Source organism: Podarcis gaigeae (assembly GCF_964106915.1).
Source record: "Podarcis gaigeae genome assembly, chromosome: Z".
NCBI classification, from domain to species: Eukaryota; Metazoa; Chordata; class Lepidosauria; order Squamata; family Lacertidae; genus Podarcis; species Podarcis gaigeae.
Window position 1 is genome coordinate 10968972 of NC_139691.1, and position 13129 is coordinate 10982100.

Here is a 13129-nt window from a genome sequence, read left to right on the forward strand (position 1 = left end):
GCTCGTTGCATGCTCTTTCGAAAGCACTTCTGAAGAGCGCCACTTCTCCACCAGTTCAGACCCCGACACCACTACACGGGACGAGAGCCCCCAGTCCAGCAGCCTCTTTCAGCTTGGGGCTTCCTTTGACGAAGACATCATTGACTTGAAGTGAAGACAATCTGGACACAGCACTTGCACACCTTCCCTGACCCCCCCACCCCCCCCCACCCATTTGTTATGACTCTCTAAACAGTATAGAAAAATCACACTACATTTTCTGATAATTCTGGAATACAGAATGTATACATAGGCAATCGAGATCTAGAACGCCCAGTATTTCCAGCTTATTCAGATGGAAAGGGCAGGTGGGACGTAGCATATTTTATTCTCCTTGGTTGAATATTAGGGCACTCACCCCATTACAGGAATCTCAGCTGGTGGAGCAGACGAGTTTTAATCAGTTAATTGATTAAAGCGTATATGACTTAAACATTAGTTTTCAATTTTAAAAGCCTGTCCACATTTGGGGGAATCGGACAGCTTGCTATAAACTCCACAGTGACACAAAGCTGGAAGATCCTCCTAAACCCTCCCCCAACATATTTTATAGGAACATAGGGAGCCGCTGTATACCAGTCAAAACATTGGTCTATCTAGCTCAGTATTGTCTGCACTGAATAGCAGCAACTCTCCAGGGTTTCAGACTATGGTCATCCCAAATCCTACCTGGAGATGCCATGGATTAGACCTGGAGCCTTCTGCAGGCAAAGCAGATTCTCCACCACTGAGCTAGGGCCCTTCCCTAAACCAGCAGGCTGTGCTGCAATAGGAACTTTGGCTGGGGGCACAAGTGGCCTCGGAGGAGGACCCATATCTCCTGCAAGAGTGGAGAGGGTGACATTTCCCCTGCTCGGTTTGTTGCAACAACTTTATAAGTGGGAGGGAGACGGCTGGGGATGGAAAAGCTCCTCTCTCTCTCTCTCTTTTACACTGCTAAAGGGCTTGGAATGAGGGAAGAGGAAAAGTTGGGTGCTGTACATCCCACTAACCCAAAGCAGGATTTAGCTTCCAGGCTCCCCATCTTCCCAAGCTCCTCTTTTTGCCAAAGAGAAGCTCTGCGCCCTTCCTCTTCTTTCATCACGCTGCCCAGGAAGACTCACAAACAGCAGCATTCCTTCATTTCTGAATGGTGCATCCATACGTCACAGGACACACCATCTCAAAATAGGCCTTCCCACCCACCCATGTGAAGGGGGTGACTCTTCTATGCCCATTTGCAATTTTTAAGGAGTACTTAAATTAAAAATTATTAATTTAACAAAAAAATAAAATCTATGTTACCTGATTAGAAAGACTTTTTAATCAGTTTAATCTACTGTGATTAAACAGCGGTCCTTGTCTCTTCAGACTAGCATAGCAGGTAGCCAGGGAAGGTTGTAGAGTTTTAAATAATGTCTTAAACCATCAATTTGCCCCAGTTCCCTCCCCGCACCCACTTGGCAATCTGGATACTTTATTTGGAGTGGCTGATGCAGACGTGAATGGCGAAACTCTTCCTCACAGTCACAGCAAAAAAAAAGGGGGGGGGGTTGGGATGATGAGACTGCAAATAAATTCTGTGCCCTCTAAAAGTATAAATGTTTTGAGTGAGCAGGCAACCCTCATCCTGGTTTCAGGTCTATTGGCACATTTGCTGATTAGCTAAAATGATTATCCACAGACACCAGGTAAGAGCTGCATTCCTGGGGTGTGGGGGATGCATTGAAGAGGAAACACTGTTCCAGGGCATTTACACTCCTCCTGCTTCTGCAGAACAGACTTTGGGGGGCATTTGTATTTCCAAAACCTGCCAAACCTCTTTAACAGGGAAGAGATTTACCTGTATGTGCTTGCTGCATGGGAAGGGAAATCTCCTCTCTCTTTCTTGCTCTCTCGCTCTCTCTCCCCTCCCTCCCCCCCCCTTTCAGAAATCTCAGAGACAAGGACCTGTCTTCCCTCTCACATTGCCCTTAGCTGTCCACATACTGCTGTTTTCTGAGAAGAAAATGGAAGTTGGATATGGAAAGCTGGTGCAGCATGGAAAAGACCCTTTGATACTAGTTCTGTGTCTGCAGAGTAGATGCTCCTGCCACATGGGAGGTGTTGGACCCCAAAGGCCTTTGCCCCCCCCCCCCACTTACCTGCTCTTGATTCATTTCCTTCTTCTTCTTTTTATAAAGTTGCAGACATTGATTTGTACAACTTCACACAGATCAACTTAAACTACCTGTCCTGTGTGGGATCCCATCTTGCTTCCATGAGGGGTGGGGGAGTGGAGTCTTTCTTATGTATGTATGTATGTATGTGTGTATTTATTTATTTTCCTGCTCTTAAAGCAACTGATCAATAAACGAAGCAATACTTTTAATTAATGATGTGCTTAGAAAAAGGACAGAATGGCTTGCCTTTGCCACAAAGCAGGGCTTTTATGGCATGACAATAGGTGAGAGAGATTTCAGCTTGTCGTGTGCTAGAAATGGTTAACTTTTCATTTTTAGAGAAAAACAGGTTTCATGCAGGGTATTTTTTTTTAAAAAAATGGCAAAGGCATGTGTCTGCTTTGGGACTGGAAGTGGGAGGGTCTAGAAAGGGATCCTAGCAAGGCAGAGGTATGAAATTCAGCTTGGTTCCTGCTTGCAGATTTCGAAGTTGCAGCTTCCCTTCTCCTACCTCCTTTGCCCACCAATATTCCATGAGTCCAGTCCCTCTGTCCCCTCTATTACACAATTGCCTTATATTTGCCAGTAGAACAGAGCACTTAATCCATCCTTGGTGAGATGCTTGTAGCAATTAAAACAGTTCAACATTGTGCCCATTAGATACAGGAGCCATGGCATCTACTAAAGGTGACAGCATAGCTGTACAGGTAAGCTTGCTGCATGTAGCCTGCTCATGTATGTGCAGAAGCTGCATGACTTAACTTTCCAACTTGATGCAAGTGGACTGAACCCTTAGCAAGGGAAAAGCTTGCAGTTGCTGTTCAGGTGAGAAGGGGTGGGCGGGATCTCAAGTCTGACAAAAACTCAGGCCTCCTCTTTGCATAGGGAAAAGGAACGTAATGTCATGTGTGTGCCCCCCCCCCCAAGCATCATAGTGTTTTGTGATGTTGCCATCTTGACAGCCAGTCGGCATTGCCAGTAGCAAGTGAGATTGGTCACCTGTCTGAGCCTGATTAACAGGCCTACTGAGTCCCAGATTGAGCACAATCACTTGATCACTTGCAGCTCACTCACAGTAGGAAACTAATGATGGCTTAAGAACTGTGTGAGTGAAGAAGCCACACCTTTTACTCTCTTACCTAGAAGCTCTTAACTTGAGCTGACATGTGGATGACTCCTCCCTCCGCACATACGTGGAGGAGAGTTAGGCAGAGCCTTTTCCAGATTTGTGGAATCCCTACCAACAGAAGTGCTGTACATCTGAGTAGTTAGAGCACATAACTTTGCATGCGAAAGCACCCAGCTTTTCTTAAATAAAAACAAAAAGCACCGCGAAGTTTTAGGTGTTGGGGAACCTTCGGCCCTCTAGATGTATTTGAACTACAGCTCTCATCAGCCCAGGCCAGTGGTCAGGGATGGTGGGAGTTACAGTCCGTCAACAGCCGGAGGGCCAGAAATTCCCACTACCTACCTTAGACCTTATTGGGCCCTTGATGGAGGAACTGAGACTCTGGCTTGATGCCTCTGCTTAAATGAAATCATTTCCCCCTATTTCCCTCCTTTGCCATTGTAGGCCACATCCTTGTCTCATTTCCAATGATACATTTTTGTTTGTTTGTTTTTTGCTCCTGCACAAGAAATTATGACTTGGGAGTTACACCACATCAAGTAGGTTCATGTCAACATCCAAGCAGCACCCTCATTCACCTTCCCACTGGCAATTCTGATCTCTCTAGTGCAAGGCCTGCTTGAAAACGCGCCACAGGGATGTCCTCACTGCAGAGTGGATTTTATCCCAGCAGCAGCATTTGTTACAGATCAGAGCAAGGTAGGAAGGCACTACATCAGGTACGCGTTCCCCTAGGAGGTGGAAACTCCCTATGAGAAAACTGCTTGGGTGGGGTCAGTGTGTAAGATGTAGGCCAGTCCTATGGGCAGCTGCGACGGCTTGGCACCTAGAAGGCTGTCTTATACTGAACTAGTCCATCGTTCCCTCTAGTTCAGTATTATCTACACTGACTAGCAGCTGTCTATGAGGGTTGCAGGCAATGACATTCCCATCTGCAGACATTCTCGAGATGCTAGGGTTTGAACTGTGAACATTCTGCATACAAAGTGTGTGTTCTAACAACAGTGCTCTAGCCCCTTAAAAGCAAAGTAAGATTCTAGTCCTCGTCATTTTTTATCAAAGGGCTGAATTAAATAAGAACATCGGAAGCTGCCTTATCCCCAGTCAGCCCATTGCTCTATCCAGCTCACTGTTGTCTACACTGACTGGCAGTGGCTTTCAGGAAGGTGTCCTTACCAGGCCTGCTTGTAGATGCCTTTGGGGATTCAACCTGTGTGTCAAGCAGATTCTCTACCACTGAGTGATTATGGCCCTTTGGGGCTTGGCTTGAAATAGTTTGGCTCGGGGGAGGGGGGTTAAAGTTCCTCCTGCACACCCCACTCCTCTGAGATATTCCATAACTGAACACCTGGCATTTCCTTCTATGTCTTGATGTAGCTTTTTGTTTAGCATCTATTGCTTTGTCATTTGTTTGGTAACTAGGGAGCGCTAATGCTAGAACGTTGCTGATGAATCCTCTTTTTGGCTTTCTGGACCTGTTGATGATACCTTGCATTTTCTCTTTCCGTGACAATAACTATATAGTTATCTATATGGTACCTGGAGATGGAGACATTTTGGGGGGCACAGCAGCTTTTAATTGGAAGGTCACCAGCCTCCTCTAAACACTGTGGCCTCAATACAATCTGTGCTTCTTTCCACTGCCCCCCCCCCCCGAGAGTCAGTTCTCACAAGGACCTCGCTCTCTCTCTGGTTGCAGCCACTGACTCACAAGGTAGCCTTGGGTGAGTGACTGTGCCTCTTAAATGAGTGTTCTTCTATAGGGATGAGGTTGTAAGAAAATGTACAACCTTGGAAATTGTGGTTTAGTTCTACTTGGGCAGCCTAATGGTGATAATAACGGCAGTGGCACCATCCCCCGTCTACAGCTTACTTTTGAATAGTAAGCTCATTCCCCTTGCCGTTCCTATCAGTTGGGAACATTTGAAAATTGGATTTGTCTCTTTGTTTATCCATTTGTGCTTGAAGTGTTCGAACATGCTTATAGGGCTGAGGGGAGAAGATTGGTCTGCTTGCTGCTGTCACAACAGCCCCTCCTTCCAGCTTGCAAGAAGTTCCAGCTATTCCTAAGGGGGTGTTATATGTGCAGGTCTCCTACATTTGCTCTGTCATCAGCCAGTCCAATAGATCCAATACGTCTCATTTTTTTCTGACTATATCTTTTGTGTTTGCAAAGGCAGCTCTGGAGGACAAAGCCAGCACTCAGGCTTGTTCTCAAACATTACTAGTGCAGATAATCTATACTTTTCTATCCGGTCTTCCTCCAAAAGAGCTGTCTCAAAAAAAAAAAAAAAAAGGCTGATTACAGTAGGTGCCCAGGTGATGCAACAGCATTCGCTGCCCCCAGACCATCCACTGTTGCCAAATAAAAAAAGAAGTCTATGATCTAATAGATCTCAAAGCAAGGAACATCGTTTGCCAGAATAGTTGGCAAAGTTTGCCTCTTACAACCCAGTCCTTGTGGCACTAAAGGTCCTTGCCGTGATTGTAGCATTAATCTCTCTCTCTCTCTCTCTCTCTCTCTCTCACACACACACACCCTATTTTTGCATGTCTGTCCTGTATGTGCCATTTGACACTTGATGAACCCGAAGGTCCACATTTCCTTCCCCCACTACAACCCAGTGGCATTCTTGTGTGTCCAAGTGAGCAGGATTTTATCTTTCTTTTTTTTTTAAAAAAAAAGGGGTGGGTGGGGTGTTACTATTTTCTGCAGGTTTGGACTTCCTAATATTTATTATGTATTTCTCTTGCCAGACGGAAAGCACTCACAAATGCTAATGTTTGTATAAAACAAATTTGTTGTCTACCCTGGTTGCTTGTCCCCCCCCCCTTCCTTATAAAAAGCCCTCAAGCAGAATCCAGCACAATTCATGGTTGGCGACAAACAGCCTTCTTTGGCAAGGGAACTGACCTCCAAGTAAAGCTGCAGTCGTGGGACCCCCTATCAGGTTATTGGGGGGCTTCCTTTTTATGATGGGTTTCCTTAACCCTTGCTGTTAGGAGACACTCTTGTGTATAGGAGGGGTGATTTGCCTGAAATTGGGGGAGTTCGGTGGAGCCTGAGGATTTCATTAGGCTCCCTACTCCTTTATTCTAGCAGTGACTGGGCTTTACTGCAGAGTCAACCTGTGTAGGCACAATTAAGTCCGTCTGAATTCAGTGAAATTGGGCCTATGCAAGTTTCCTCAGAACTAAGTCTCAGGCCTTGTTCCCTGGAAAGTGCGTTTCATGAATCCAGCCTTGCAATAGTCATAGGAGGCTGCCGCGTGCTGGGTCAGACCATTAGGTCTACCTAGCTCAGTAGGGTCTGCATTTACTGGCGGCAGCAGCCCAAGATTCTGGACAGGTTGCCTTCCAAGCACTACCTGGAGATTCCAGGGCTTGAGCCTAGCTCTGACCCTGAGCTACAGCCCTTTCCCATCCTCTGCATGTTTACTTGGAAACAGGTGCAAATGTGTTCCATTGAACTTAGTCCTTAGGTCATCATCCATAAGGCTGCTGCTTTCGTCGCACCAAACTTTTGCTGGATCCTGTCCCTTGACTGTTATCTAGTGGGGTTTTGTACTTTTCACCGATTATGTACTGTTGGGCTGTGGCTTCCCCTCTTGTGAGTCTCAAAGTTTAAATTACCACCAAGTGTCTTAAACTCGATTGTATTGCCATTGTTTTTAAATGCTAAAGTAATAATGTATTATTATTATTATTGTTTTCCCTCTTTTGTGTTTTCAAATGTAGCCTGTAAAGAAAGAGAATCACAATACAAATATAATGGCAGAAATCTGTTCTAAAAGTTCCATAGACCACAGCTGTAAAATGAACTGTAGGGTTTTTCTTTTCTTTACTTCCTTGATATGTAATAAATATTTATGACATTTGGTCTCTTCTTCTGCCCCCTTGGGGTGCATGTGTGTAACAAATGAGACAAACATAAGATAGACAACACCATAGATTGTTATCACTCATGTTGGACACACTCCTTGACACTGATATTTGGGGGGCGGGGGCAGAGAAAGCAATCTTCTACACACCTGCAGGTCTCATTGAATTGTGTGGGACTTGCATTTGAGGAGACATTCACAGGATCAGGCAGAAAAACTTAAAACATGCACCAGGCATGTGTCTGCTAGGTGTTGCTCACTAACAATGCAAGTTGTGGTTCAGCAGCATCTGAAAGGTCAAAAATTCCCCACACTTGACGAAAGAAAGAAAGAATTATTTTGGTATATATTTGGGGGGGGGGGGAATCCTTTGCCATCAGATTTCTTACTCAGTAGAAACATCTAAACCTCAAAACCATTTTATAAAGTGCACCTTAAAAATAAAACCCCAAGCCATCTCCGCTCTGTTTTAAAAGAAATGTTAAAAAAAAGCATGATTTAGAAGGCAATTCATAATAAAATACATAATAAATATCACATTCTGGTTAACAATTTCACTAATGAATTGGTTAGATTGTGCCAAATATTTCAGTTACTACTAGATACTGGGTAGAAGGAATCCTCCAGTTCTTTCTACCACAAGCGCACAAAAACAGCACACACACATTCATATACTCCATTCTGCACCTTTCAAATTAAAGATGACCGACTCAGTGCAGACCCAAGTGAAAAATGTTTCTAGGATGAAATTTAAGAATAGATTTGAAAGTAGAAATTGTAATGAATTCTAACTGGGAGAGGGGAATGTGCATGAATCCCCACTCCTGACCTGGAAGTGCCCTCCCTTATCCCCATAATCTCAACATCCTGGAAAACTAGTTGATAAGCAGAAGTTTACATTCTGGTCAAAAAATGGGACAGTAGTCCTCCCTAGTTTGTCCATTGGTGTTATTTACGGCACTCAATATTAACTGAACATTAAGAAAACAAAGATGATTTGCCCAAAGCATCAGATGGAATTCAATATATTTATTCCACATAGCACCATATCCTTGAACCTTTATTCCACAAAACAAGATTAGAAGTCTGGAAACGAAGACTTTGGGACCTTACTGGCAGAACTGGGTCCAATCCCTACCCACCCCATCACATGATTTTAGATGGAGTCCCCTTGGGGCAGAGATTGACAAGAAATGCAATCATGGGAATGAGATTTATCATTTCCCAGTTTCAGCATTACTAACCTCCTGAACAGGACTCAAGAACCAGAGGAGAGGGCAATAGTTGGCAGCAGTATGCCAAACCCATTCATTTAAAAATATCCCACGTGATTGCCAAAGTCTAACGTTTTGTGTGCAAATCACAACAAACCTTTGGCTGCTTTAAACCCCTCTGCATTAAAATCTACACATCCCATGGAAAGAACTGGTAGCATACCACTTCAGACAGCAGGGATGCATCTCATTTTAAAATGCTGTTTGTGAGAGAAACCTTGGGGGTGCAAAATAGTCTGGTGACATTGGCTAAGTCAGACCCAGTTTCCCTCTTTTGCTAGGTTTTTTGTGCACGCTGTGTGCATTGCTCAATGTGCCTTTTCGGGACTCTTTGCCTCACTCCTCTACACCCATAGAGTAGGCCCAGATTACACAGAATTAGAAGGTAGTTCGTGAGAGCTTTCTAAACACAGAGAGAAAGGAAGTGACAGTAGAGAGGGGTAGTGATGGCAGAAAGAGGAAGGGGTTGAGCCCAGGGGAGAGGGCACCCACTTTTGGCTCTAGCCCCACCTACAACCAGGATGACCCTCCCATCAGGTCCCCCCTCCCGAGGAATACAGTCCTCAGCAGAAGAAGAAAAGGCTGGCCACACAGAACATGGCCAACGAACAGAGAAAAGCAATGTTTTGTTCAAAACGAATTCTTAATCACCTTGTTCTAGATGGCAGAAAACTGAACAGTGCCTGCCGTTCTGTAATAATGTATGTAGTGCTGTAATACTGAAAAGTGGTAGGTCATTGCCCACACAAAATGAACCTGCCTTTCATCTTGACCACACCTACACCCCAGACAGTTCTCTGGACCCAGTTGAACCCGGTGAAGACTTTACATTCGTGCAAATCTCAAGAAGGGTTGGGTCCCACCAGCCACCACCACCCACACCTTAAGTCCAAGACCAAGGGGGAAAGTTCTCCCACTAAGATTGCAAACAGCTAATGTGATCTTTGGAAGTAGGCCTCTATCTCTTCTAGGCTTTTCCCTCTGGTTTCAGGAACAAAGAGTATGGTAAAGAGCACGTTGGAGAAACACATGGCACAAAACAACCAGAAGGTACCATGAGGCGTCAGGAAGACCTGGGGCAGAAGAGAAAGAGATGTCTGATTAAGAACCAGAAGCAGTACCAAGGTGGTTGAGCTGTACTCTTGAGATGGCAAATGGGGAACCTTTGGCCTTCTAGGTGTAGATGAATGACAACTTACATTATCCCTGGCCAACAGCCACACTTGCTAGGGCTCATGGGAGTTGCACTTCAGCAACATCCAGAGGGCCAAAGGTTCCCCATTCCCAACATAAGAGAATGTTTTCTCATCCAGAACATTCCTGCATGCAGAAACCTAGCATGTCTCCTAGTAACTGCAGACACAGGTTGATGCTCTCAGTAAGCATGAGAGCTCTCAGTAAGCAGCTAAGACTCCTAGTCCTTCCACTGGCTACGTCACAGCATGGTTACTGCTTTTCACTCTAGCAGGATCCTTGCATATGGTAGGCAAAAAGAATCCAACAACCCATTTTTGCCACTGGCATGTGGCCCCCAGAAGGTTGCTGAAAAGAAAATGGGGGCCACTGTCCCCACTCCTGCTGTAAACCATTCTGATGTGATCCTTGCTTACCATGAGGTCATGGAACTCCTTGGTGATCAGAAAAGCCATGAGCCAATTTGTTAAGACACAGGCACCACTGGCTACGCCTCGAGCTCGGAGAGGGAATATTTCAGACATCAACAGCCATGGGATTGGGCCCCAGCCCAAGGCAAAGCCTGCAGGTTGCAGAGGAAGGAGAAAGCAAACTCATTGAGAGCAGTTAGTAGAGGTTTCCCTGAACTGAGCAAGGTCAGTAATGAACAGGCAACCCTGACTGGAAACCAGAAAGATACAACTAGACAAGGCTTCCCCTCTTCCTCACATCTCACATGTTATCTAGCAACAGGCTGTAGCTAAAAGGGAGGAGCCACTCCATCAGTTCAGCTTGGAAGCCAGTGTCTATCAGGCTCTTCTCTCCATCAACAGTCACATGATAGCAGCCATTTCATTAGGCTAAAGGAGGAGAAGAGAAGCAGCGTCACTCCATCAGCTCAGCTTAAAGAGAAGCAACTTTTGGCTGCTCAGTTGAACTCTTCCCATTATAGCTGCCATTATAAGAAAGAAATAGTGCCAAGTTTGCTTCCCCCTGCTCCTTTCCCAATTCTTTTCCTTTCATGACATGACATGCAGTGTGCAAGACTGCAGGGACCGTATTATCAATTTTCATAAGCTGCCCTGGGAGCCTTTTGGATGAAGAGCAGGGTAAACACACTTGAAAATAATAATAATGCAAGGGTACTTTTAAGAGGTTGACTTGAGTGAGGCAGGAGTTCTATGCCCAGGACTGGCATCAGGGGGTAGCCATTGCTTGGCAAGTATCTAAGACCACACCCCAGCAGGTACACAACAACCCCCATAGCCACCCAACCTTGCTGCTCTCCTTCCTCGTTGCCTCTTCCTATTTTCCTGCCCTTCTCCAAGTCACCAAGCAGTGATGGTAAGGAGGAGAGGTATCTGCCACCACTCACACAATATATCGTCTCTTTCTGAGCAGTAGTGCAGCTCAATGCAAGCAAACAGCCAACAGCAATAGCAATGTGGAGGAGGTTGTGCCACCCAGGGAGGGGCTCCCCCAACAGCATCTTCAAAACAGCCCCTGTCAGGCCCCTTCACTTAGCTTTCAAGACCCCAGGACCCACGCCCTCCTTGCACACTTTTGCCTGCCAGGAATGTGTCATTGAACTCGGATCATGCCACTTGCTTGCCTGGATGGAGGATAGAGAGGGGTGTCTGTATCTGTGTGTAGAAACCAGCCTATTGTAAAACTGAACATGTGTTGCTCTGGCCCCACACACCACCAGCACATGACCCTTGTGGAACACTGCCCCCTCCCCAATGTGACCCTCTGGCTGAAGAAAGGTTCCCTACCCTTAAGGTCTATGCTCCACAAGCAGTAGGCTACCAATAAGCAGGTCATTAATCTGACCTCAAAAAAGCTGGACTCCAGCGAAGGAGGAGGAATCAAGGGCTTTGTTGTGATCAAACAGGATTCTTCCGACATGTGTATTTCCTGTGTCTGCATCACCTGCTGCTGCAGCAGAGAGGGCATTCTGGTGTGGGAAGCATCCACGTAGTCAAAGCATACTCAACCTTGACTACATGGCTGGGAAACTCCTCAAGGCACCAAAAGGCCCAGAATTCTCTAGGTGGATGCATCTATATAGACTAACTTTTGTGAGTACAGCAACCGCAGCAAAAGTGCCCACTAACCCATGACGAAGAGGCCCAGGCTCAATACCGCCAACCACGCAAGGTGGTGATCTTCTTCCACAACAGCAGCACTCAGAATGGAGCTTGGTGGGTTGGCATGGGAGGAGTTGATGGGGACTGGGAGAGCCATTTTGCAGTAGATCGCGAAGATGGCAGCACTGATAGCCATAATGAACCCTGGGAAAGATGAGATAAATAGTTAACAGAACATCTAGTTATACTGCTTGGGAACAAGAGTGTATGTAACAAGAGCTGTGCTGGATCAGAGCAATGGACCATCTAGTTCAGCATCCTTTGCCTCCCCCCCCCCCTCTGTCTGTCTCTCTCTCTCTCTCTCTCTCTCTCACACACACACACACACACACACACACGCACACACACACACACACACACAAGCACAAAGAGAGAGAGAGTGTCCTGCCGGGATATGCTGGGGATTATGTCCAACCACTGACCTAAGGCCCTAAGGCTAGTTATTTCAAACACATAAAAGCTTGCCTTGCTGGACATCCACCACCAGAAAATTTTATCCAGCTGTTCATAGTGTTCCACATTAAATTAACTTGCAAAGGCACAGAATCCTACACTTCACACTGGAAGGATAGCTTTTCTGCAATACCTGATACGACCAGAAGGACTTTTCGACCTTTTCTATCAATAATAAGAGCAGCCACAGCAGTGAAAAAGACTTGGATGGATCCCACAATGATGGAAGCAGCACCACTCTCCTGAAAACACACAATAGCAAGAAGTAAATAAAAATCTCAAATATTTGAAAATGTGTGATGCAGCAGCAAAGAAAAGCTAATGCTATTCTAGGCTGCATCAACAGAAGACCAAGGGAAGTAATAGTACCACTCTATTGTGCCTTAGTCAGACCACACTTGGAATACTGTGTCCAATTCTGGGCATCTGACCAAGATATGAATGAGTATGGCTGCATCCAAGGTGTCAAGAGGACAGAGGAGCCCCCCACCTTGAATTTGGCTTCTTCAAAGATGGTTTCCGCATAAAACATGATGGCATTGATCCCCGACACTTGCTGGAAGAACATCATGGCAATCCCAATGAAGAATGGCTTGTAAATGGCTGGATTCTTAAACTCGGCCAGACTCAGCTCCTCCTGCAAAGGAAGACGTAGCCAGTGTTTCAGTGTCGAGGGGCAACTGTACCCCTCTGGGGTCTGAGGTAGAGATCCCAGCACCCTGGCTGCAGATGTCAGGGACTGAACTAGGAATCTTGGCCCATGAGGACAACCAATTTGGCCAGCTGGGCCATTTCCCCAAAACCATGCCCACCTGTCCATCAGCTGATGTCAATCCTGCTGGGTACTGTTTTGCCAGCACGTTCCCTGCAGAGAAATGTGAACAAAACA

General features: G+C 45.8%; 2 protein-coding genes across 13 annotated transcripts in view; one reads left to right on the top strand and one right to left on the bottom strand.

Annotated features, from left to right (window-relative positions):
* GARNL3 (GTPase activating Rap/RanGAP domain like 3) overlaps nt 1–7187 on the top strand; it is a 115396-nt gene extending 108209 nt beyond the window's left edge. For all 8 annotated transcript variants that reach the window (XM_083721699.1, XM_083721703.1, XM_083721701.1 and 5 more), the window contains one exon: nt 1–7187. In XM_083721699.1, coding sequence (XP_083577825.1) covers nt 1–154 — 154 coding nt within the window. In that variant the 3' untranslated portion in view covers nt 155–7187.
* SLC2A8 (solute carrier family 2 member 8) overlaps nt 2558–13129 on the bottom strand; it is a 23186-nt gene continuing 12614 nt past the window's right edge. For all 5 annotated transcript variants that reach the window (XM_083721820.1, XM_083721818.1, XM_083721819.1 and 2 more), the window contains 5 exons: nt 12731–12877; nt 12374–12482; nt 11755–11931; nt 10075–10220; nt 2558–9537 (listed from right to left, as the gene is read on the bottom strand). In XM_083721820.1, coding sequence (XP_083577946.1) covers nt 9397–9537; nt 10075–10220; nt 11755–11931; nt 12374–12482; nt 12731–12877 — 720 coding nt within the window. In that variant the 3' untranslated portion in view covers nt 2558–9396. The remainder of the gene's footprint in view (nt 9538–10074; nt 10221–11754; nt 11932–12373; nt 12483–12730; nt 12878–13129) is intronic.